The sequence below is a fragment of the Canis lupus genome, chromosome 16, assembly GCF_011100685.1.
Source record: "Canis lupus familiaris isolate Mischka breed German Shepherd chromosome 16, alternate assembly UU_Cfam_GSD_1.0, whole genome shotgun sequence".
NCBI classification, from domain to species: Eukaryota; Metazoa; Chordata; class Mammalia; order Carnivora; family Canidae; genus Canis; species Canis lupus.
This window is the reverse complement of record NC_049237.1, coordinates 26533802-26561678: the sequence shown is the minus strand read 5'-3', so window position 1 is coordinate 26561678 and position 27877 is coordinate 26533802. Positions and strand designations below refer to the sequence as shown.

At 32.8% G+C, this 27877-nt stretch overlaps 1 protein-coding gene across 7 annotated transcripts in view; it reads left to right on the top strand.

The window, feature by feature from the left end:
* The window catches only part of ADAM2 (ADAM metallopeptidase domain 2), a 131190-nt gene that overhangs the window by 90292 nt on the left and 13021 nt on the right, over positions 1–27877 (top strand). For all 7 annotated transcript variants that reach the window (XM_038560010.1, XM_038560011.1, XM_038560008.1 and 4 more), the window contains 2 exons: positions 955–1060; positions 15750–15933. In XM_038560010.1, coding sequence (XP_038415938.1) covers positions 955–1060; positions 15750–15933 — 290 coding nt within the window. The remainder of the gene's footprint in view (positions 1–954; positions 1061–15749; positions 15934–27877) is intronic.

Genomic DNA, 27877 nt, shown 5'->3' with positions numbered 1-27877 from the left:
TCTCTGGGAACCCTCAGTTTGTTTCCTATAGTCAAGGATCTCTTATGGGTTAATCTCTTGCTCTTCACACATTTAGAAGCAGGAAAAAGCTTTGGGGAGGGGATAAACTATATGTTGAAGCCCTTTGAGTCTCTAATTTAGTCACTATAGCTATAAAGATCTTTCAACTTCGGTCTATTTTTATCTCCACCAGCAATGGCCTGCTTCCCTATTGAAGCACATAATTTTGACTTCTCACCCATAAGGAGGTTTGCAAATGACCTCTGGGATAAAATAAACTGCTTATTTTCAGTTCACTAGAGCCTGTGGGAATTTCAGCTGAGATCCTGATGTGTCCACTGTGGATCCTCTTAGGTGTGTCATTTTTCTTCAGTACCACAATTCAGAGGTTAAATCTTCCTATCAAAGTTCTTGGGTTAATCTTTCAACTACATTAAAACTGATTAGAGGTCATCATAAATAAACTACTTTGAGTAGGTTAGATCTTAAGAGAATTGAACATATCATATGCATGAATTGAATAGTGAATGTAAAAATTATGACCTCCCAAGATTTTTTGGTTTGAGAAAAATATAAAAAATAAGATATTAGTCTAATGGTTTGACTTAAAAAGACATTTATGGAAAATAGGCTATTGACTAATAAGTCAAATTTTAATTGAATCTGTAAGTGAATAAGAATACATTTACAGATATCTAGACTTACTAAAAACTAGAAAAAAAACTGTACACTATGATTAAGATATCCTTTTGGATAGTTGACAAGAGTGCTTTCAATTTTTAAATATTTCATTGAGGTAATTTTGTGTGATCTTAAATTTAGTTTTTGTTTTCAATTTATATTATGATTGTATTTTCTACAATATATTTTAAAACATTTCAGAATTTCAAATATATTTATAAAATATTTTAAATTTATACAAGCTCAATATGACTAACCACATATTTTTTTCAGATGCAGATTTTGGTCCTGAAGAGTGTTATGCTTACCTTAATACTAAGGCTGATATATCTGGGAACTGTGGTTCAGGTGCTTCAGGATACATACGGTGTAAAACTAAGTATGCTTTAAGAAATCTATTTGAGAAACTCTATTGCTTTAAATTAGAAAATACCACCAGATAATTAAAGTTATGAGTAATCAGAATATTACTTGATCATGAAGTAAGACTAGAAATTATGTCTTTAATACAGAATATTTATACTGTTCTTTCTTCTATATCTAATTATCCCTTATGCCTTCCCACAGTGTTTAATTTATATAGGTACATTAACATTAGTTAGACTGATCATTCTTATTTTGCATACTGTCACTTTAATTTTACAATACTTGATCTTAGCCAAAAGGCTGAGAAGCGATTGTCACTTTAATTTTGCAAAGAATGAGCATTCTTCTGGTGATGAAATGAAAATACATGAATTTTTACTATCCAGTAAGTAAAGCACTGTGGTTAAGAATAGATACTCTATAGTCATGCATCTTGGTTTCAAATCCTAATCCCACTGCTTACTTACTTGTGTGACCTTAGATATGTGCTTCATTTTTCTGATATGTAAAATATAAACATGAATTCCACTAACACTATTGGGTTGATGCCAGTGTGGAATTTAGATAGTCTGTTGGGAATATTTAGAATGTTGCTGTTATTATAATATTTTATTTTGATATGATTTAAAAATTTGTTTGATAGTAAAAGTAAAAATTCTGTAAAACATTTCCAGTTTGCATGAATAGTATAGATTCCTCATACACCTTTACCTAGGTTTACCGATTGTTTACATTTTGCCCATTTGCTTTATCCTTCTGTTTTTCCAACTCTCCTCTCTTGTCTTCAAAATGATTTTCCTAAAATATTTGAAAGCATATTAAAAACTATCCTTCTCTAACCCCTAAATAAATCGTGTGTCTTTCCTGAGAATAAAGATATTTTCTTATATAACTACATTGCAGCTATAAAAACATAGCTTGTATTAAAATTTCTTTGTTTCAGTGAAGTATTTATAGCGATTTTGCCTTTTTAAGGAACAAACCCAGTCATACCAATTTTTCATCTAGAAAATTTTGTTTTAATTTTTTCTTTTCCATAGGGTTTTTAAAAAATGCTACAGAGTAATTGTTTTAAAGATTTCCTTCAATTTGATTTTGATGGATATTTTTCATAATTATTCATGTTATGCATTTTGGCATGCTTACTACTGAAGTGATGTATGCCCTAATGAAGTTTTTAAAAGGTGCTTGGCATTTTTTCTCAATCTTGGATATTTTAGGTTACATTATATTGAGACCATGGACATACTCTGTTCCTCTTCAAACTTTCACCCACTAGGTTTAAAATCCATTGATGATTTGTAACTCCATTATTGATTCTACTTTTTTAAGCTAGAAATGTGCTGTAGGAAGTATTCCCTTCACTATATTTATTTGTTTGTTTACATATTTGTTAATATCAGTTCAGATTCACCAATTGTTATTTTACTTAATAGTATAGAATACATTACTGTTATTTATTTTTATTCCTTTTCAAATTGTCTCAGTTTTGGCTACTGAGAGTTTCTTTTATTTGGCTATAGTGTTTTATCAAAAGTGTGTATGGCTCTTTAAGAACTTCCAAGTTTTTCTATCACAAAACGTTCTATACTCCTGTTATGCTTTTTCCTACCCCTACTCTGGATACAGCTATATATCCAAGTAGCCCATATTCCTTTTAGTAGAGAATAATATTTAAAAAATAAATATCTGGGCACCAGATGTGCTTATTTAAAATGTCTTTCATTACTTCTAAGCCTTCTTAGTCAGTAGAGCTAGAACATACATGTAATATATGCATCATGCAATTTCTTATATGTTCACATATATCTCTGTATTTAAGACATGAACTTCCAGTGATAATTTCATTTCTGATTAAACACCACAAAGTACATTTTAGTATATTTATATAAGTTGCCTTTTCATATGTTCAAGCTCAAAATACATTGAAGTTTGTTTCACAATTACTAAAATTGTGTATAAAAATTGTGTATACCGACTAAAGAAAAACTTCTAGCTATTATGACTGTATTTTCCTTTAAATTAATGATCATTTTTATATTAACTTTTATAAAGTGCTTCTCTGCTAATTGCAATATTTGAATAATTTTGATATTGGTATCTAGTGATTAATATGCTTCTTAACTATGTCACATTTATTTTTTTTGGCATGTTTCACAATTTTTAAATTTTATATTGGATACTATGAAAAATATGTAGCAGATACTTTGCATTCATTTATGCTTTCTGAAAGCTATAGAATTTTGTTATGGGAGGCATTTAACATAGTTGGACTCATGCTATAAACAATAATCTCTCTTTGAGTAGCAGCTGAAATACTGTTTATTTCTTTAAGCCTCTTAAGATGCTTTTTATGAACTTCCTGGAGTCTTCGCTGCACATGGTTGGTTCAGTGGTCATCCAGGTTTTAGGATGAAGTTTGTACACACTTTAGTGCTAAGTACCTTTTAATTTCCAGTTACCTAATTGACAGAGGCCCATTGTTTTGTTCTGCACTCTGATTATTCAAGTTAAGAGATTGAATGTTCTGTACTGAATCAAAAAAAAAAAAAAACCCAATCCGCAGTATCTCTTGATTTAGTTCTCATTCGTAAGGCTCAGTTAATCATATAATTCTTCCCTTTCTGGTTATATTCAGGTGCCTTCTGTGTGTGTATGCGTATGTGCATGTGTTTCAGATTAGAATTGTACCCTTACTGGAATATACTTCAACCCATGCTTTGTAGATGAGGTTCTGTGTCAATGCCTTCCAGCCAAAGACCACAGGAACACACTTGTAGTTGAACATGTGATGTTCGTATCATATATGAACATATGTTACATGTACCAGTGAAACTAAACACTATGGGAAACTGTGGGACATCTTGGTTCGAGAGTTTTAGAAACTTATTCTTATAGGATTTGGGTGTGTTTTAAGTGATTTTCAACAGGATTTTAGAAAGTGGATCTTTCTTCTGAATCGGATGTTCTCAGAAAGTGAAGGTAATTCTATGATTGGATACCTCATTAGAACTTATATACGAAGCAGGAAGACTGGAGAGAAGTTAAAGTCATTGATAATGAAGCAATAGTCACTCAGCTGGATGAAAGGGATGCTTGGTAATCTTGTTTGGACAACATTTATGTCATGTCTTTTTATGTTCAAGACATAATTTATGGAGCAAGTTTTTCTTTTTTCTTGATCCATCATGGCCACAGAGTGGCTTGGCTTAAAGTTAATACTCCTAAAATTGCTTATATTCAACAGTTAAGCATGATGATTTAGTTATGAGTGCAGGTCAGTACTCTAATGCCTTGCTGTTAATACTTTCACCCGAATGTCAAGAGCTGCTTTTTCTTTTCCACTTTCCTTTTTTGCCCAAAGGCAGAAAAAAATCAGACCATAGAAAAATTGCTCCAAGATATCTATATTTTCATCATTGCTATGATTTTACTGCTTAGGAAATTATTTAGAGAACATTGTGTACAGTTAGGCTGGTGTTACTCTCCCCTACCACTTTTGGTGAAGCCTCTGATGTACCACTGGCTGTGTGGTAGAATTTAAGATCTCCAAAAGGATTCATAAGCCAAATAAAATTTTTAGTGTATGTTAATACACTTTAAGTAGATGCTCACATTATCCATCAGACATAATTTTCAAGATACACATTTTGTTAAAATACTGCATATGCCTTAAATAATGTACATAGTGATAATTCTAGAGTACATAATTGAATTGCTTTCATTAATTAATCTAACTTTAGCCCTTGAAATCTTAATTTTTTATGTTTTTTTTTAAGATTTTATTTTTTTGAGAGAAGTGCGAGAGAGCATGAGCAAGGTTGGGGGAGGAAGAGGGAGAGAGAGAGAAGCAGGCTGTCCACTGAGTATGGAGCCCAATGTGGGGCTCATCCCAGGAACTTGGGATCATGACCTGAGCCAAAGGCAGATGCTTAACCAACTGAGCCACCCAGGTGTCCTTTAAAGTTTTTATTTAAATTCCAGTTAACATACAGTATAATATTAGTTTCAGGTATACAATTTAGTGATTCAATGCTTATATACAACACTTGATGCTCATCACAGCAAGTGCACTGCTTAATCCCTATCACCTATTTAACCCATCTTCCTCCACCCATCTCCTCTCTGGTAACCTTCAGTTTGTTCTCTATAGTTAAGAGTTTGTTTCTTGGTTTTCCTCTCTCTTTTTCCCCCCTATGCTCATTTGCTTTGTTTCTTAATTTGCATAAATGAGAGAAATCATATGGTATGTGTTTTTTTCTAATTGACTTATTTCACTTAGTCTAATACTCTAGCTGATCCATATCACTGCAAATGGCAAGATTTCATTCTTCTTTATGGCTGAATAATATTGCATTATATATATATATATATATATATATATATATATATATATTCTCCCACCTTTTTCTTTCATTCTTCTTTATGGCTGAATAATATTGCATTATGTATATATATACATATATATATATATATATATATATATATATATATATATATATACTCCCACTTTTTTCTTCATGCATTCATCAGTTGATGGACATTTGGGCTTTTTCCATAGCTTGGCTCTTGTAGATAATGCTGCTGTCGATATTGGGGTGCATATATTCCTTTGAATCAGTATTTTTGTATCCTTTGGGTAAATACCTAATAGTGCAGTTGCTGCATCATAGAGTAATTTTATTTTTAACTTTTAGATTAACTTCCATACTGTTTACTGGAGTGGCTGCACCACTTTGCATTCCTACTAACATCTACATCCTTGCCAACACTTGTTTCTTGTGTTATTGACTTTAGACATTCTGAAAGGTGTGAGGTGACATCCCACTGTACTTTTGATTTACTTGATGACCAGTGCTGTTGAACATCATTTCATGTGTCTTTTGGTCAACTGTATTTCTTTTTGGAAAAATGTCTATTCATGTCTTCTGCCCACTTTTTAACTGGATTATTTGCTTTTTGGGCATTGAATTGTATCGGTCCTTTATATATTTTGGATACTAACCCTTTATTGGATATGTCATTTGCAAACATCTTCTCCCATTCCAAAGGTTTCCTTTTAGTTTTGTTGATTATTTCCTTTGCTGTGCAGAAGCATTTTATTTTGCTGAAGTCCCAATAGTCTATTTTTGCTTTTGTTTCACTTGCCTCACGTGCCATATCTAGTTAGCAGTTGCTATGGCTGATGTCAAAGAGGTCATTGCCTGTGTTCTCTGGGATTTTGATATTCCTGTCTCACATTTAGGTTTTTCATCCATTTTGAATTTATTTCTGTGTATGGTGTAAGAAAATGGTCCAGTTTCATTGTTCTGCATCTTGCTATCCAATTTTCCCAACACCATTTGCTGGAAAAGACTATCTTTTTCCCACTGGATATTCTTTCTTGCTTTGTTGAAGATTAATTGACCATGTAGGTGTGGGTTCATTTGTGGGTTTTCTATTCTATTCTATTGATCTATGTAAGTATTTTTGTGCCAGTACCATACTGTTTTTATTCCTACAGCTTTGTAATATAACTTAAGTCCAGAATTGTGATGCCTCCAGCTCTGCGTTTCTTTTTCAAGGTTATATAAGCTATTTAGGGTCTTTTGTGGTTCTATACCAATTTTAGGATTGTTTGTTCTAGCTCTGTGAAAATGCTGGTGGTATTTTGATAGGGATTGCATTAAATGTGTAGCTTGCTATGAGTAATATAGACATTTTAACAATATTTGTTATTTCAATCCATTAGCATGGACTTTTCTTTTTTTCATTTCTTTGTGACATCTTAAAATTCTTTCATCAGTGTTTTATAGTATTCAGAGTACAGTCTTTTACATCTTTGACTAGGTGTATTCCTAGGTATCTGATTATCTAAAGTGCCATTGCAAATGGGATTGATTCTTTAATTTCTCTTTCTGCTGCTTCATTATTGGTGTATAGGAATTTGACAGAGTTCTGTATGTTGATTTTTGTATCCTGTGACTTTCTTGAGTTTGTGTATCAGTTCTAGCATTTTTTTTGTGGATTCTTGTGGGTTTTCTATACAGAATATTATGTCATCTGCAAATAGTAGAAGTTTTACTTCTTCCTTGCTGATTTGGATGCCTTTTATTTATTTTTGTTATTGTTAATAATACTTTCCCTTCGTACTTCAAACAACTTTTAAAATAATTTAAATTTCACGTTAAATACCTGAAAACACTATTGTTTTAGCCTTGTAAAGTTTTTCTTTAAGTCCATGTGTAGATACAGCATACTAAAGGTAGAGTATATACAAACTCCTGTTGAGGCTTTTGTTTATCCTCACTTTGTTTGGTTTTATTTGACTTTTAAATGTACATAGACCTAAATAATTGTGTAAACTAAAAATGTAGTTTATTTTTTATTTTTATTTATTTTTTTAAAGATTGTATTTATTTATTCATAGAGACATAGAAAGAGAGAGAGGCAGAGACACAGCAGAGGGAGAAGCAGGCTCCATGCAGGGAATCCGACACCAGACTCGATTCCGGGTCTCTGGGATCATGCCCTGGGCTGAAGGCAGGCGCTAAACCGCTGAGCCACCTGGGCTGCCCAATTGAATGTACTTTAAATGTAAAACTTAATTAATATTTTCATGATGGAAAGATGTTTTCTTTAATCTCTGCCCCATAAAACCTGTGCTTTATCTCGATGATAGATAATTGTAGTCTCTTAAAAAATTTCATACAAATGGATTCCTACAGTATGCATTTTTTGTGTCACACTTTATATTACCAACATAGTTTTGAGATTCAAATAGTTTACTACTATATTAGCATTTTTTTATTGTTAAATAATTCTGAATCTTACTGAAAATTTATATACTTATGTATATATATATCACAATAGCATGATTAGTTTATAAATTCACTTATTGATGGTCAATTATGTGGTACATTGTTTTTGGCTATATGAATAAAGCTATAAATCTTTAAGATCAGGTCTTTATAGTGCAATATATTTTCATTTATATTTTGTAGTTAGAGATACATAGGGACTATAATTAGTGAGTCATATGATAACTTCATACTAGCCTTTTAAAGAAGTTGCCAAATTATTTTCCAAAGTGACTGTGGCAATGTACATTTACACTAGCAGAATGCAAGAGTTCTATTTTTCTATAATATTCTACTACTTAGTATTACCATTATTTTTAATTTTAGCATTCTAGTCTTAACTGTTTAAATTTACATATTTATCTAATCTAAAACTTTTGAGCATTTTCCAAGTCCTCTTGTCACTGCATATTTTTACCTGTAAATCTGTTCCACTGGAGAATATGTTCAATTTTTTTCCCATTGTATTTAGAATAGTTTAGTCTTCCTATCTTTGACTTGTATCTTTATATCTTTTTATTCTGAACTAATTGTGGATTCACAGGAAGTAGCAAAAATAAATATAGAGAATACAGAGCCCCCCTGTACCCTTCAGTTGGTTTCCCCAAATGGTAGCATTTTCTATGATTTATATCATATGTATTTTTGCTGTAGTACAATATCAAAATCAGGAAATTATCACTGGTAAATAGACCTCACTCTTCAGATTTTGTTAGTTTTAAGTGTGTGTGTGTGTGTGTGTGGTGAATTGCCACCTTACAATATTGAGTTTCAATTGATAGATATAAATATAGAATATCTCAATTTATTTATCTTATTTATTTTTTCTAAGGAAGGTTTAATGTTTTTCAGTGTTCAAGTGTAGCATTTATTTCATTAAGTATGTTCTAAGCATTCTACTCTTGAAACTTGTGAATAGAATAGTTTTCTAAATTCCATTTTCACATTGTTCATTGCCGGTATATAATAACAGTAATAATGAAAATGCAAATATTTTTTTGTTTTTGTATTTTATATTATTTTATATTGTTATATTGCATGACTTTCCTAAATTCTCTCTCTCTTTTTTGTATCTGAGTTTATTAGCATTTCCATGTCCAAGTTTATGTCATTTGCAAGTAAAGTCTGAATTGTTTATTCTTTTCTAAGTAGGATGCTTTTTATTTTGTTTCTTTTGCTTGAAAATGTTTAAATGTAAGTGGAGAAAGAAGAGATACTTGTTTATTCCCAAATTTTTTAGAAAAATTAAGCATTAAGTTTATCATTATCTCTGCTTTGTTGATGGCCTTTACTGGACTAGGAAAGTTCTCCTGTATTCCTACTTTGTAGAGAGTATTTATTTATTTATTTATTTATTTATTTATTTATTGTAGAGAGTTTTAAATCTTGAGTTCTGGTTGTATATTTCAAATGCTTCTCATCCATTTATTTACATGATTCTATTTTTGTCCATTCTTTTATTAATATAGTATGTTATATTAATTGATTTTCAGATGTTAAGCTAGCTTTGCGTCATGTTTTTTTATCCACTGAAAATGTATGGCTTTTAAAATATTTTTTTAATGTATCCATTTTCTGATGCTCTTCTTTTTCTTATGTAGATCCAATTTTCTGATCCCAAATCATTTTCCTTCTGCCTGAAGAACTTCTTTTAACATTTCTTGCAAAACAAATCTGTTGGCAAAGAATTCTATCACTTTTTGTTTGTCTCAGAAAGTCTTTATTTCTCCTTAACTTTCAAAGAATCATTTTACTGGACAGAATTCCAAGTTAGATATTTCTGCTTTCACCCCTCAAAATTTTTCTTCCATTGCCTTATAGTTTTTTTGGAAAATTTTTATTATTTATTTCTTTGAGAGAGAGAAAGAGAGACAGCACAAGCAGGTGGAGGGAGAGGGATAAGAAGACTGTGCTAGGTGTGGAGCCAGACCTGGGGCTCAATCTCACAACCCTGAGATCATGACCTGAGTTCAAATCAAGAGTGGATTGCTTAATGGACTAAACCACCCAGGAGGCCCTCCTCCATTCTTTTCTTAATTTTAGGATTTTTTAATAAGTCTATTTTATTTCTTATCCTTATTTCTCTGTAAGTAAGATGTGCTCACAACCTAGTTGTCAAGATTTTCTCATTGACTTTGGTTTCTTCAGTTGGATGTCATATATTTGTAGGTGGTTTATGTTTTGGTATTTATCCTGCTTGATGTTTGGAAAGATCTTGGCCATTATTTTCAAAAATATTTTTTCTGCCCGATTTTCCTTCTGTAATTCTTTTGAATATGTTACATTTTTTTAAAGATTTTTTATTTATTTATTAGAGACACACAGAGAGAGAGACAGAGAGAAAGAGAGACAGGCAGAGGGGGAAGCAGGCTCCATGGAGCCTGACGTGGGACTCGATCCCCGGTCTCCAGAATCACGCCCTGGGCCGAAGGTGGCACCAAACCGCTAAGACACCGGGGCTGCCCTATGTTACACTTTTTGATACTGTTCCATCGTTCTTGGATTTTCTGTTCTCTTTTTCTGTTATTTTCTACCATTGAGTTTTCATTTAGGAAGTTTCTATTGACCTATCGTTGAGTTTTTTTTAATCTTCTGCTCTTTTTATTTTTATTTTTTTTTATTTTTCTTATTTTTTTTATTGATGAGCCCTTGGAAGCCATTCTTAATTTCTATTATTATTATTATTATTATTATTATTATTTTGCTATTATTTCCTTTTCATTATATCTTATTCTTACAGGTTCCATATATCTGCTGATATTTTCTCTCTAGCCTTTCATGTTGTCAACTTGCCTTTAGAGCTTTTAAGATGTTAATCACAGTTATTTTAAATTTCATGTCTGGTACTTCCAACATCTGTTTTATATTATTTTCACTTCTGATGTTTGTTTTATCTCTTTAGACTGTGTTTTATTTGTTTGTTTTGCTTTTTCACATACAGTTGGGCATGTTCTATAGGATAATAGCCACTGAAATAAATGGGCCTTTAGAGCGAGGATTTATATTAATCTTTTAGAAGCTTGGCTCTTGTTGTAGCTATGGGCACGAGAATCCTCAAATTTCTCTAGTGGGACACTCTCTCCCCTCTTAAGATTAGGGTTTTCCTTCACATTGGCCTTCGGAGATCATATGTATCTTGCAGTTCTTTCAGTAATAATCCACTTTTGTTGTTACTTGTTAGAATGGGGATGGGGTGTGGGTAGGGACCTTTTGTAGTTTTCATGTAAGCTTAGTATTTTAATGTGCTGTGTCAGGGGTATGGATTTTGGAAGTGTTATGGTTCCTTTTGCAGGTATAGAGTTTCCCATCACATGCCACCATTGCTGAGTCCCTGCCACAGCTACAGCACCCCCAATCAATTTTCTTAAATACTTTCCTATTATCATCTATTCTTTACTTTTTCCCCAGATTTCCATGGTGCCTGTTTTCTTTCATGACCATTCTGAAATCAACCTTTATTCCTGATTCCATTCCCAAGCAACCAGTAACCTGCTATTTGTCTCCATATATTTGGATTTTCTGGAAAATTTATATAAGGGAAATCATAAGGGTTTTTGTATGGTTTCTTTTAATGATCATAATGTGTTTAAGGTCCATCCTTTTTGTGGTATAAATAAGTAGTTTATAATTTTTTATTGCTGAATTTTTCAGTGTGGATATATATGGTTATATTTCTTAAGTTATTTAACAGTTGGTGGGAATTTAGACTTTCTAGTTTGGGGTTATTAAGAATAATGCTGCTGTGAACATTCTCATGTAGTATTGTTTGTGATTGGTTTTGTAAAGTCATGTATTTGTTTCACTTTTTCTTGGGATATAACAAGTGACAAAGATGCAAGTCCAAGTCATTGGATAAACAGATATTTTTAAAATTTCACTTTGATGCATACTTGGATGGCAACTATATGTTTAATATCTTTTTAACAATGTTTTTAAAAATTTCTTAACAATGTTTCTATTAAAATTCCAGTTAATTAATATACAATGTAATATTAGTGTCAGTTGTACAATATGGTCACTCAACACTTCCATACAACTGTTGCTCATTACAACATTGCTCATTACTGTTGCTCATTGCTTCTTAATAAAGAAGTGGACTTGTAGTGAGCAACAGCTCATTATGTATATATATACATATATATATATACATACGAGTGCACTTGTAATAAGCACCAATTGATGATGTATATATATAATATATATTATATATGTACACCATTTCATATATTTATCACTTCTACCATATATATAAATTATATATATATCATTTTTTCTTTATCTATTCATCAGTCAGTTGACAGTTTCCATAATTTAGCTATTGTACATAATGTGGCTGTAAACATGAAGTTGTATCCTTTCAGTAAATATCTAGCAGTGCCATTGGCTAGATAATAGTGTAGTTCTATTTTTAACTTTTGAGTTCTACTTTTTAAAGATTTTATTTATTTATTCATGAAGGACACAAAGGGGGAGGCGGAGACATAGGCAGAGAGAGAAGCTGGCTCCCTGCAGGGATCCTGATGCGGGACTCAATCCCAGGATGCTGGATTCATGATCTGAGCCAAAGGCAGATGCTCAACTACTAAGCCAGTGAGGTGTCTCTTGAATTCTATTAACCTCCATACTATTTTCCAGAGTAGCTACACCACCTTGCATTCCCACCAATAGCTATTGTTTTCCCCTTTCTCCATCACCAACACCTATTGTTCCTTGTGTTATTGATTTTACCATTCTGACAGTTGTGAAGTGACATCTCACTGTAGTTTTGATTTACATTTCCTTGATGACTTGCAATTGTTGAGCATCTTTCTGTGTGTCTATTGGCCATGTATATGTCTTCTTTGAAAAAATGTCTCTTCATATCTTCTGCCCATTTTTTAACTGGATATTTCAAGGTTTTTTGGGCGCTGAGTTGTATCAGTCCTTTATATATTTTGTATAATAACCCTTTATTGGGCATGCCACTTGCAAATACTTCTTCCATTCCAAAGGTTTCCTTCTAGTTTTGTTGATTATTTCCTTTGCTGTGCAGAAGCTTTGTATTTTGCTTAAATCCCAATAGTCTATTTTTGCTTTTGTTTCACTTGCCTCAGGAGCCATATCTAGTTAGAAGTTGCTGTGACCAATGTCATAGAGGTCATTGACTGTGTTCTCTAAGATTTTGATATTCCCATCCTCACATTTAGGTTTTTCATCCATTTTGAATTTATTTCTGTGTATGGTGTAAGAAAGTGGTCCAAAAATATTGTTTTATTGTTCTGCATGTTGCTATCCAGTTTTCCCAACACCATTTGCTGGAAAAGACTGTCTTTTTCCCACTGGATATTCTTTCCTGCTTTGTTGAAGATTAATTGACCATGTAGTTGTGGTTTCATTTGTAGGTTTTCTATTCTATTCTGTTTATCTATGTGTCTGTTTTTATACCAGAGCTATATTTTCTTTGGGATATACCTTGAAGTCCAGAACTGTGATGCTTCTGGCTTTGCTTTTCTCTTTCAAGTTTGCTTATAGGTTATTCAAGGCCTTTTGTGGTTCCATACAAATTTTAGGATTGCTTGTTCCCGCTCTGTAAAAAATGGTGGTACTTTGATAAGGATTGCTTTGAATGTGTAGATTATTTTGGGTAATATGGACTTTTTAACAGTATTTGTTCTTCCAATCCATAAGTATGGAATGGAATGTTTTTCCATTTCATTGTGACATCTTCAAATTCTTTCATTAGTGTTTTATAGTTTTCAGATTACAGATATTTTACCTCTTTGTTTAGGTTTATTCCTAGGTATGTTTTGATTTTTGGTGCAATTATAAAAGGTATCAATTCTTTCTTTTTTCTTTCAGCTTCTTCATTATTGTTGTATAGAAATGTGACAGATTTCTCTACGTTGATTTTTCTGTCCTGTGACTTTACCTAATTTGTGTATGTGATATAGTATCATGTTATCTGAAAATAGTGAAACTTTGTTTTCTTTCTTGCAATTTGGATGCCTTTTCTTTGTCTTTTTCCCTTCCTTCCTTCCTTCCTTCTTTCCTTCCTTCCTTCCTTTTTTTTCTTTTTGTGTGTGTCTAATTCCTGTGTTTGGTCTTCTTGGACTATGTTAAATAGCAATGTTGAGATTGGACATCCCTGTCCTGACTATATGGAAAAAAAAACCTCAGTTTTTCCTCATTGAAGAGGATATTACCTGTGGGTTTTTCATAATTGATTATGTTGAGGTATGTTCCCTCTAACCCTACTTTATTGAGGATTTTTATCATGAATGGATGTTGTAGTTTGTTGAATGCTTTTTCTGCAACTCTTGAAATGATTATATGGTTCTATTCCTTTCTTTTATTAATGTGTTTTGCATTGATTTCTCGCTTTCTGTAAATTTTAGGTAGAATTACTTTTTTCTTTATGCATTTTATAGATTTTATCATATGAGCCACATGGCATTGCCCTTTTCTTTGTAATTGGGGAGTACATTTATATTCTAGGCAAATTTAAAGTTTTCACTGGTGTTACTTCCTGTCAGTCTTCTTAGTTCTCTCTAGCACATGCATGTAGCCTCCCTGTCAGCTAGGGATGTGATATAAGGAGAGTTTATCATTACTCTTTATGGAGCTATTATTTTCAGGATCATGCCTTTAATTTCTGTCTGATCTGTCACCCCAAAATGGTTGTTTTGACAAATTTGCCCAGTTTTATATCTGTTTTGGGGGTAGGTGATTTAAATATATCTTCTCTCTCATAGCCTCCTCATTTAGATTTATCTGCACAATTTTCTTGATTCTGTGTCTAACTTATCACAAAATCTAGCACTGATCCATGATAGATACTGTCATCTAACTAAGTATAAAAAGAGACTTCCTTGGGGATCCCTGGGTGGCTCAGCAATTTGGCGCCTGCCTTCCGCCCAGGGCATAATCCTGGAGTCCTGGGATCGAGTCCCACATTGGGCTCCCTGCGTGGTGCTTGCTTCTCCCTCTCTCTCCCTGCCTCTCTCTCTCTCAGTCTCAAAATAAAATAAAATAAAATAAAATAAAATAAAAAGAAAAAAAGAGAGACTTCCTTAATCTGGTAAAGCTATATACATTTTGTACTTCTGCAAGCTTCCATCTAGGATAAATTCCCTTCAGTGTAAAGAACTTGGTTTACATTTTCTTTAGTCCAGGACTGCTGGTGACAAATTTTCTTAATTATTGTCTGAAAATGCTATATTTCATTTTGAAAGATTTTTTTCTCTATCTATAGAATGGGAAGACAGTTTGTTTATTTTTTGAATCTGTCATTCAATAATCTTCTGGTTTCCATTGTTTCTCTTGGAAAGTCAATTTTAAATTTTATTATTGCCCTTTTGCTTTTAATACATTTTTATATTCTGGTTACTTTTACCAGTTTGTCTGTGGTTTATAGACTATCTTTATGATGAATCTTCATGGCTATATTTTAATATTTATTATGAATAATGCTTTTTGAATATGGGTCTCAATGTCTTGTCTTTTTGGGACTAATAATTCTGATATTAGGTATTATGTTTGAAAAATTGGAAAGAAAATCCAATGAGATTCATAATTAGATGAACTTTTACCAATTTTTAAAAATGGAATAAGCTTGGAATTACTTATCTTTAAAAATCAAAAAAAGAGTGAAGGAATTATTACCAAAAAAGTGATCAGGCTGAGAATAATTAAAAATTATTAAAATATTGAGTTATTTTTAACAATGCAGGCAAGGCCTTAATACTTTTTGTCGTTTTACAATTAATTTGCATGCGTCTCTTTGCAAGCCTTCAATGCTTTACCTAAATCATTTTACTTTATAAATGATATTCTAATATTTCTTTTTATTAAAAGCTAATGATTTCATTTATTTGTAAATTATAGGGATCTGCCATGTGGAAAATTAATATGTGAATATAGAGGAGAAGAAATAATTAATATTCCAAATGCCACTGCTATTTATACCAAAATAAATGGACGCCTCTGTGTTGCATTGGATTTTCCACATGATTTTATTGATGGCAATAAGATGTGGGTAAAAGAAGGAACTGTTTGTGGTCTTAATAAGGTACGTAGTCTTTTATTACCAAATAAATTCCTAGTATTTTATACTTTATTTTCAAATGCATGTTCAATATTTTTTTCATAACTAAGTGCACATTTGATTTCAAAAATAAAAAACTTTAAGAATAAGAAAAAAACTTAAATCTGCATTCACACACATTACTTTGCTATGAACATTTTATTGGCTATTCATACTTTTTTTCATGGAAATTATGTATATTCACTGTACTGGGAATCATACTGTTTATTCACTGTATTTTATTAACCTGTCTCATATTACATAGAGAGTACCAATGCCATGAATTTATCTTTTCCTATAATTGTTTAAAATAGCTGTTAAAATAATATATAGTCATTTTTGCAATGAAAATAATAAACATAAAGAGACTAAAGCAAAATCTTTCAAAGGCACACACCTGAGATGTAACCACTCTCTATTTTCATGAACCTTCCAACAACTCATTTACATAAATATAGAATATTTATTATAATAACTATATTTTGTATACACAATACTTGAATTTTTATTGAAGTATAGATGACATACAACATTAGTTTCAGGTATATAACAGTGATTTTTGGAAAGCCTATACATTAAGCTATGCTCACAACAAGGGTAGTTACCATTTATCACCATTCCTGTTTCTCTCACTGTCCTTCACTCATTTGGCCATCTCCTCTCTACCCTGTCTTGGCAACCATCAATTTGTTCTCTGTATTTATAGGTCTGCTTCTGCTATTTTTATTATTTGTTTGTTTGTTTCTTAGATTCCATATATCACATTAAATCATATGGTATTTGTCTTTTTCTGCCTGAGTTATTTCACTTAGCATAATATCCTCTAGGTCCATTCATGTTGTCACCAATGGCAAGATCTCATTATCTTTTATGACAAATATTCTCTCTCTCCCTCTCTCTATATATTATATATGTAATAATAATATATAATAACTCTTGTTATTTCTTATTTTTATTTAGTTATTATATATAATATGTTATATATAATACATATTTTATTATATATAATGTAGTATATATTGGTGTATGTTATATTTATTATATATAAAGTATATATAGATTTTTTATTTAGTTATTATATATAATATAGTATATATTATTATATATGTAATAACTCTTGTTATTTCTTATTTTTTTTAAGATTTTATTTATTCATGAGAGACACAGAGAGAGAGAGAGAGGCAGAGACATAGGCAGAGGCAGAGGGAGAAGCAGGCTCCATGCAGGAAGCCCGATGAGGTACTCAATCCTGGGTCTCCAGGATCATGCCCTGAGCTGAAGGCAAATGCCCAACTGCTGAGCCCCTCTTAGTTTTTGAAACTAGTCATTCTGACAGGTGTGATGTGATATCTGACTGTGGCTTTGATTTGCATTTCCCTGACGATTAGTGATGTTGAGCGTCTTTTCATGTGTGTCTTGGCTATCTGTTCAGACTTTTATATACAGAGAACAAATTTGTTGCGGTTGCCATAAAGGAGGTGGTTTGGGGGATGCATGAAATAGATACAGTGGATTAAGAGGTACAAACTTCTAGTTATAAAATAAATGTGATGGAGGTAAAAAGTACAGGATGGAGGCAGAGGACACTTGGGTGGCTCAGTCAGTTGAGCATCAGATTCTTTGTTTCAGCTCAGGTCATGATCTCATGGGTAGTGAAATCAAGCCTCATGTTGGGATCCATGCTCAGTTAGGAGTCTACTTGAAGATTCTCTCCCTCTGCCCCTCCCCCAACTCATATACCCTCTCTCTCTCTCCTTCAAATAAATAAGTAAATAAATAAATATATATATATATTTATATATATATTAAAAGTACAGCATAGGGAATATAGTTAATAATACTATAATAACATTGTTTGGTCACAGATGTTTTTAAGCTTACTGTGTTGAACATTGAATAATACATAGAACTGTCAAATTAGTATGTTGTACACCTGAGACTAATAAAACATTGTATGTTAATTATATTCAATAAGGATATACATATTAACATATTACCTGATAATTATGGAAATATTTGCCATACAATTAATGTCCTATTATAACCTAGCTTTACTAATGTTTATTTTAAAAATTAGTAAGTAAAAAAGTATCTAAAACTTGTCACCCCAAATTCTCACAAAAACTCATTTTTAAACTTTGTAATAAGTTTTAATTTCATAAAATTTACTTTACAAAATATTTCCTAAATTATTGCCTAAACTGTCTTGTATTTTTAACTCTCCATTATTTCTAAGCAGCCAAACATAGGCTATCATGAATTAGGAATTGCACAAGACCCACTAAGAATGACTTAAACAGTAGATGGCTTATTCTTTCCCATTATTTAAAAAGTAGGGGAGATTGTTTATCCAGAAGAGTTAATGGGTTCCATATCATCAATGATCTAGATTCAGTCTAATTTTCAGCTATAGATCCTGTAACAGTGATACTCTTCCTGGTGTTTTCAAGATGATTGGTGGAACTCCAACTATCTCCACATTTTAAGAATGATTTTTGGAAATAGCTAAAGTGTAAAAAGAATGCATGTCATTTTTATTCACCACAGTTAGTAAACAGAATGAGGAATATTTGGTAGTCACTACTCTGCCACAGTATTTGTGATTAAGGTGATGCTTTATTAAATAAGACATCTGTGTCAGCAGATTTAAACCATTATACTATTCATCATTAAATAAGCAATAGATATAATGTTGGAAAAGTTTCTGTTTCAAGGTAAGGAGGATACAGGTGCTGGGCAGAGATTATGGGAGATATTATCCAAATGGTATCTGCAAGATTTTTGGCTTCATTTATATCATATATTTCTACCAGCAAAAGATAATCAAGCTAGCTTCATGTTAGTGTTCTAATAAATCATTTTGGTATTCTGAAAATTAGAGTATCATTGTTTTTTTACATGCTTCATATATAAATGTTCATTTGAATTATAATGGATTCATCATCACAAGAAATTTTATAATTCTTTTTGTTTACAAAGAAATAGCAGGAGAGGGCAGCCCCGGTGGCGCAGCGGTTTAGCGCAGCCTGCAGCCCGGGGCGTGATCCTGGAAACCCTGGATCGAGTCCCACATCGGGTTCTCTGCATGGAGCCTACTTCTCCCTCTGCTTGTGTCTCTGCCTCTCTCTCTCATTCTGTGTGTGTCTCTATGAATAAATAAATAAAATCTTAAAAAAAAAGAAATAGCAGGAGATATTGAATCCTAAACATATTGTTTCAATTTTCAGACATTAGTGACTAAGTATGAGAAATAGTAGATGTTACTACCTCCTTGTGCACAGTTAATCTTAAAGGGAATCTAACACAGATTTGCTAAGATCTGTATTTAAGTCTTGATCTTGAAATTCAAACAAAAATGATAAGCACAAAACCTAATATGAAAATGTTCTCTCAAAAGAAATAAGCACAGGAGCACCTAGGTGGCTCAGTTGGTTAAATGTCTGCTTTCAACTGGTCATGATCCTGGGGTCCTGGGATTGAGCCCCACATTGGACTTCCTTCTCAACAGAGTGTCTGCTTCTCTCTCTCCCTGATCCTGTTTTCTTTAACTATCTCTCGAATAAATAAATAAAATATTTTTTTAAAAAAGAAACTAGCACAGATACTCTATTACAATATTTATGGAAGATCAGAGTAGAAAATATTGTATGATTCTGAGGTAGAAACTGAAAGAGTTATAAAAGAATATGGTGGAAACAAGAAATTCCTGACAATTGCCATCATTTTTACTGCTACTATGGCTAGCTATAAGGGAAGACAGGAATAAGACAGCACTAAAAATAGAAATGATAATTATGAGCACTGCTATACATTGGTTTTATTTGTTTTTCCTTGAGTAAAATCTAAAACATTACAGTATGAGAAAAATCTCTACAATGTGGGCAGGGTAATTTTTATTTGCCTCTTCCTACAGAATGGAAAACAAGAGTTGATTTCATGTTCCTAAAACATAAACTTTTTGCATGCTCACATAAAGGATTAAAACAAGTCAGTATATCATATTACTGATGGTAATGAAATAGATTGTTGGAAGTCACCTGGCTGGGTCTGAAAAATCACACTGGTTGACTGTGCTGAATAAAACTCCAGGCATAATCAATTTTAATGGACAAAAATGCATAACATTTAAAATGGTACTACTAAAAAAAATAAATAAATAAAAAATAAAATGGTACTCCTTTAGGATGCCCCTTTCTTATTTTCAAATAGGTTTTATTATAAGGAATGAATGTTAATTTTTTTAAAAACATTTATCTGGATTGATTTGACTTATCTCACATTTTATTTACATGTAATCACTTTATAGTGTGTATTAAATAAATATTCTGTTTTTCCTCCACCCTTTCAACTGTGGAAAATAATTCAATTTGTTTAGACTGTATATTCCCCAAATACTAACAAACAATATACCATCTTTTAGGGTGCCCTCGGCTGCTGTGAATAGTAGTATATACTGTTCTCACAGTTTAGTGATTGTACCTACTATCTTAGTTTTTAAAACACTGTGTATAAAATACATACAATTTTCTGTGGTAAAATATGTATAGCATAAATTTTACCCTCTTAATCATTTTCAAATGTGCAGTTCAGAAACATAAGTACATTCACATTGTTGTTGCAGCCACTATCACTATCTCCAGATAATTTTTATTATAAATTGAAACATTGAAACTTTCTACACATTAAACTATAACTCCCCAATGAGCCTTCCCCACAATGCTTGGTAATCACTATTATACTTTCTGTCTCTAAATTTGAATATTCTAGGTACCTAATCCAAGTGGAATCATACAGTATTTAAACTTTTGAATCTGATTTATTTCACCTGATAATATGTTTTCAAATTCACCCATTTTATTACTATACCAAAATTTCATTCCTTTTTCAGTCTGAATAATATTCCATTGCCTGTTTGTACCATAAATTGCTTATCCATCTATCTGTAAATGGTCATTTGGTTTGTTTTTCTTCTGGCTATTGTAAGTAGGGTTGTTACCACTACTGTTAATTTTACTTAACACTGTTGTTAATTTTACTATTTTCTACTACTTTACATTTCTGCCACCAGTGCAAAAGGGTTACAGTAGCTTCACATCCTCATCAACATTTGTTCTTTTTTGCATGTAGCTGTTCAGTTCTTCTACCACTATTTATTGAAGAGACTGTCTTTTTCCCATTTTCATATTCTTACCTCCTTTGTTAAAGATTAATTGACCATACAGTCATGGGTTTATTTCTGGGCATTCTGTTCCATTGATCTATGTGTCTATTTTTGTGCCAGTGCCATACTGTTTTAATTACTACAGCTTTGTGATATATCTTGAAATCTGGGATTATGATAACTCCAGTGTTGTTTTTGCTTTACATTTAAAAAAATTTGTTTTAATTTTTACTTTTAAAAAATATTTATTATTTATTTATTCATGAGAGATACACAGAGAGAGGTAGAGACATAGGCAGAAGGAGAAGCAGGATCCCCAAGGGGAGCCCAATGCGGGAGCCCATCCTAGGACCCAGGGATCATGACCTGAGCCAAAGGCAGATGCTCAAACACTAAGCCACCAAGGTGCCCCAAGATCTATTTTTTGAATAAAAGAAATTACATATATTCTAATAGAATATATTAGAATTGGGTTATAGGGTGAGTGAATGAGATGGAGTCCTATGGGAACTAGGAACAATGAAGACTCAGAGGCAGGAAATGATAAAGCTTCTTCACAAAACAGGGATCAATCCCATTGGTTTCTTTCATATGTAAATTTGGAATAGTGTCAGGAGATAAAGATAATAAGATTGGTGGGTTTTTGAGAGATTTAAGGGGCTTGGCTTTTGTTTCTACTGAAGATTTTGAACAGGAGAATATTAATAAGAGTATAGTGTACTTTACACATCTTAAAAAGGTACTTCAAATTAACCTGGCAATGTGAATGTAAGAATTAATTTTGGGGAAAAATTAGGAGTTTGTTTCAATAGTAATAGTGATGCAATAATAATTCAAGGTTAATAACAATAGGAATCTACATCTCAAAACAAAATACAAATGCTTAAAATACATCTGAAAGGTAATGTGTTTAACTCCAATAATCTAGGTAAATAAAGAAAAAAATGTCCATAGTAAAGACTTTCTAATAATCTAAGTAAAGAAAAATGTCCATAGTAGAGACTTGGATATGGTCCATTTAAAAACAAGTGGGGCACCTGAAAAAATGAATAAATAAAATCTTTTTTTAAAAAATGGGTCTTATTGATGATATAACTTTTTAAAAACTCTATACCCAAAGTGGGCTCAGACTCAGGACGCCAAGATCAAGGGTTACATGCTCTACCAACTAAGCCAGTCAGTGCCCCTTACTGACTTTCCTGTAAAATCTCAACTCCACCTAGAAAGCAAAGTGAGTTTTCTTCATCATTGGCCTTTAATGGTCAAATATCTGTCTAATTATGGTTAAATAGAACATGAGTATAGTGGATAATGTTTATTGCATATTTATTGTGGGCCTCACTCTTTATATATGTTATTTCTTTGAATCCTCTCAATTCTAAGAGGTAAGTACTGCTATTAGAAGAAGCTAACACTTAAGGAGGTTATTTCTGTGCTTCAAAACACACAGCTGTCAAGCAAATGCAATGTGACTAGAACCCAGATCCATCTGATATCAAAGCCTTGTTATTAACTGCAACACCAATATTTCCCAAACCTGCTTGGTCCTTAAGAATCACCTGAAGCTCTACTCACAAAAACAGATTCCCAGGCACCATCTCAGACCTAAGGACTCAAATCTCCAGATGTTATAGTTTTGTTTTTAAAGATTGCTTTGGCTCGGAACACCTGGGTGGCTCAGTGGTTGAGCATCTGCCTTTGGCTCAGGGCATGATCCTGGAGTTCTAGGATCAGGTCCCATATCAGGCTCCTGCATGGAGCCTGCTTCTCCTCCCTCTGCGTATATCTCTGCTTCTCTCCGTGTCTCTCATGAATAAATAAATAAAATCTTAAAAAAAAAAAAAGATTGCTTTGGCTTTTTGGAGTCTTATGTGGCTCCATACAAATTTAGCATTATTTGTTTTAGTTCTGTGAAAAATCCTGTTGGTCTTTTATTTTTTATTTTTTGTTTTTAGAGAGAGAGATTGTGAGTGGGAAGGGATAAAGGAAGAAGGAGAGAGAATCCTAAACCGACTCCACTCTAAGCAGAGAGCCTGACCTAGGGCTCAATTTCATGATCCTGAGAGCATGACCTGAGCCCAAATCAAGAGTCAGTCACTTAGCCAGCTGGGCCATCCAAGTAGCCCAATGCTGTTGATATTTTGATAGGGATTGCATTAAATCTGTAGATTGCTTTAGATTGTAATGACATTTTAACTATATTTGTTCTCCCAACCCATGAGCACAGAATATCTTTCTATTTGTTTCAACTTCAATTTCTTTCATCATTGTTTTATAGTTTTCAGAATATAATTCTTTCACCTCCTTCAGGTTTATTACAAGGTATTATTTTTGATATAATGTAAAGGTGTTTTTTTCTTAATTTCTTTTTTTGTTACTTCATTATCAGTGTATAAAATGCAATGGATTTCTATATATTAACTTTTTATCCTGTGACCTTACTGAATTCATTTATCAGTTTTGTAGGTTTTTGATGGATTATTTATAGCTTTCTGTATATAGTATTATGTTCTCTGCAGATAGTAAAAGTTTTACTTCTTCCTTACTAATTTTATTTATTTTTGTTGTCTGATTGCTGTGGCTAGGACTTCTAGTACTACATTGAATAAAAGTAGGGAGAGTGGATATTTTTGTATTGCTTAAATCATAGAAAAGCTGTCACCTTTTATCTGTTGAGGATGGTATTAGCTGTGGGTTTTTCATATACAGCCTTTGTTATCTTGAGGTATGTTTCCTCTAAACCTTCTCTTTGAGGGTTTTTATTATTAATATATGCTGTACTTTTCCATGTGCTTTTTTTACATCAATTGAAATGATCATATGGTTTCTATGTTTTCTCTTACTGATGTGATATATCACGTTGACTGAGTTGTGAATATTGAGCCACTCTTGCATTCTGGGAATAAATCCCACTTTATTGTGGTGAATGATTTTTTAAAATATAGAGTTAGATTCAGTTTGTTAACATTTTGTTGAGGATTTTTGCAGCTATGTTCATCAGAGACATTGACTTGTAGTTTTCTCTATCTAACTCTCTTTTTGGAGTGTCTTTATCTGGTTTGGTTATCAGGGTAATGCTGACCTCATAGAACGGATTTGAAAATTTTCCTCCCCCCCCCTTTTTTTAGAATAGTTTGAGAAGAATAAGTATTAACCCATCTTTAAATGTTTGGTAGAATTCCTCTGTGAGGTCCTGAAATTTTTTTAAAAAGTATTTATTTGAGAGAGAGAGCACAAGCATGAGCAGAGGAGGAGCAGAAGGAGAGGGAGAAGCAGACTTCCCACTGAGCAGAGAGCCTGACACAGGGCTTAATCTTGAGATCCCAAGATCATGATCTGAACTGAAGGCAGGTGCTTGACTGACTGTACCACCCAGGTGCCCCTGGTCCTGAGCTTTTGTATTATTATTATTATTATTATTATTAATTATTATTATTATTTTATTATTACTGATGAGTAATAATGAGTCTGGATAAAGTTTTATCAATTTTATTGGTATTTTCAAAGAATCAGCTTCTGGTTTCACTGATCTGTTTCACTTTTTTAGTTACTATTTCATTTTTTCAGCTCTAATTTTTATTGTATTTTTTTTTCTTCTCCTGGTTTGGAGTTTTGTTTGTTTTCTTTGGCTTGTTTAGGTGTAAGATTCGATTGTTTATTTTTTTATTTTTCTTGCTTCTTAAGGTAGGCTTATATTGCTACAAACTTTCTTCTTAGAATAGCTTATGCTACATCCCAAAGATTTTGGACCATGTGTTTTCATTTGTATATATCTATGTATTTTTAAATTTACTCTTTGATTTCTTAGTAGACCCATTCATTGTTAAGTTGCATGTTATTTAACCTCCATGTATTTGTGTTCTGTCCAGATTTTTCTTGTGGTTAATTCCTGGTTTCATAGCATTGTAGTCAGAAAAGATGAAAGATAAGTAGTATGACTTTGATCTTTTGGAATTTGTTGATATTTGTTTTGTTCCTATATATAATATATTCTGGACAATGTTTTAATTGTCTTGAAAAAGATGTGTATTCTGCTGTTTTAAGATGGAATGTTCTGAATATATCTGTTAGATCCCTCTGATCCAATGTGCCACTCAAAGCCATTGTTTCCTTGTTGATTTTCTGTTTGGATGATCTATCCATTGATGTAAGTGAAATGTTACTGTCTCCTACTATTGTTGTATTACTATTGATTACTTTATGTTTGTTATTAACTGATTTACATATTTGAATTCTCCCATGATAGTTGCATAAATATTTATAATTACTTTCTCTTCTTGTTGGATTGTTCCCTTTATGATTATATAGTGTTCTTCTTTGTATCTTGTTTTAAAATTTTATTTTGTCTAATATAAGTATTGTTACTGTGGCTTTCTTTTCACTTCCATTTTTATAATAACTGATTTTCCATTTTTTCACTTTCAATCTGCATTGGTCTTTAGGTCTGAAATGAGTCTCTTGTAGGCAGCATATAGAAGAGTTGTGCTTTTTTATCCATTCTGTCACTTTATATCTTTTTTAAAAAATTTATTTTAGAGAAAGAGAGAAAATAAAGGGAGAGAGAGTGAGTGGAGGGGGTGGGAAGGAACAGAAGGGAAGAATCCTGAAGCATACTCCTTACTGAGCAAGGAACCTGGCATGGGGCCCCATCCTGACCCCAAGACCATGCATGACCTGAGCTGAAATTGAGTGTGATGTTCAACCAAGAGCCACCAAGATGCCCCCCGCATCTTTTGATTAAACATTTAGTCCATTTACACTCAAAATAATTGATAGGTATGTACTTATTACCATTTTGTTACTTGTATAATGGCCGTTTTTGTATTTCTTCACTGTTCTCTCTCTTGCTTTCTTCTTTTGTGATATATTTGGATTCCTTTTTATTTTTTGCAGCTCTGTTACTGTTTTTTGATTGGTGGTAACCATTACATTTGTATATAGCATCTTCTGCATATAACAGTCTATATTAAGTTGATGGTTGCTTAAGTTTGAACCCATTATTTAATATCTCTAAACTTTATACATATAGTATCCTTTACATCCTTTTATTTTGTGAATCCCTTGACTCATTTTTATAGATATACTTATTTTTATTGCTTTTGTGCTTCCTATTTTTTTCTCCTACTTATGGTTTTCCCTTTCCACTCAAAGAATCCCCTTTAACACTTCTCATAGGATTAGTTTAGTGTCCATTAATTCCTTTAATTTTTGTTTATCTGGGAAACTCTTTATCTCTCCTTCTATTCTGAATGATAGGTCTGCTGGATTGAATGTTTGTGGTCACAGCCTTTTTTTTTTTTTTTTTTTCAGTTTTGAATATATCATGCCACTCTTCTCTGGCCTGCAAAGTTTCTGCTGAATAATCAACTGATAGTCTTATGGGATTTCTTTTATACATAACCATTTTCTTTTCTCTTGCTCCTTTTAAAATTATCTTTATCACTCCTTTTTGCCATTTTAATTACCATGTCTTTTGGTGTGGACCTTCTCAGAATGATTTGGTGGAGACCACTTATACCTACTGGGTCTGGAGTTTTGTTCCCTTTCCTAGATTCTGGAAGTTGTCTACCATTATTATTATTATTCTTCAAATAAATTTTCTACTGCCTTTGTCTCTCCTCTGAGATCCCATAATGCAAATGTAATTATACTTTTAGATGTTGCCCAGTTCCCTATTTTCATTTGGTATTATTTTTTTTCTCTCTTATTCACTTGATCGCTTTACATTACTCTTTTCTCCAGGTTGCAGACCCATTCTTCTCCTTCCTATAGTCTACTATTCTGTCTAGTGCATTTTTAATTTCAGTTATTGAATTCTTCATCTCTGATTTATTTTTTGTTTTCTAACTCTTTGTTAAGGGTCTAACTGATGTCCTCCACTCTTTTTTTCAAGTCCAGTAAGTATCTTTATGATTATTAATTTAAATTCTCTTTCAGACATATTACTTCTCTCCATTTCATCTAGGTGTCTTGCTGTGATTTTTGTCCCATTCTTTCATTTGGGAAATATTCCTCTGTCTTTTCATATTTGTCTACCTCTCTGTTTCTATGTGTTAGGAAAGGAAGCTAGGTGTCCTTCTCTAGAAAGTAGTGGCTTTACAAAGTGCCCTGCAGTGCAATGTCCCCTGTTTACCAGAACCTAGTGCATCAAGGGTATCTCCTTTGTTTGTTGTATGCACCTACTATTATGGTTAAGCTGGTTTTGCCTTCAGTTCAGTCACCTGCCTTATTTCTCTTTGCCTGTATGGACAGGATTTGGTCCCTGTGCTGTCAGGAGGCAAATCTGGGGCTATCTTGGGCTTGAGTTGGGTCATACCAGGAGTTTCCCAGAGATATGTTAGCATCAAATTGCAGACACTTTCCCTGTGTTGTCCCCTGAGAAGCTTGGTGGGCAGGGCCTGCAGTCAGACCAGATGCCTTCTTCTCTCCCCAGAGCTGGACTCACTTTGGAGTGGCACTGGCCCCTGTTGGGACAGCTTGCACACTGCCAGGCTTGTGGTACCACTTTGGATGGGCTCTGGTCAAGGGAATATTGAAGGGACAAGTTTGCAGGGTAACTCAGGAGCAAGGTGTGCAGTGTCAGGAACTATGGGAAGAAACCTGGCATAAGATCTGGCTGGAAAGGGCATGTTTGCAGTAGAATACTGGGGCAGAGTGGCCTTTTAGCAAACTAGTGTTTTGCTACATTGTTTCCCACAGGTGTCTGTATATCTAGGGTGTGGGGCAAAGGAGGGAAATGGTGTCTGCCAGCTCTGTTGTTCCTGGAGA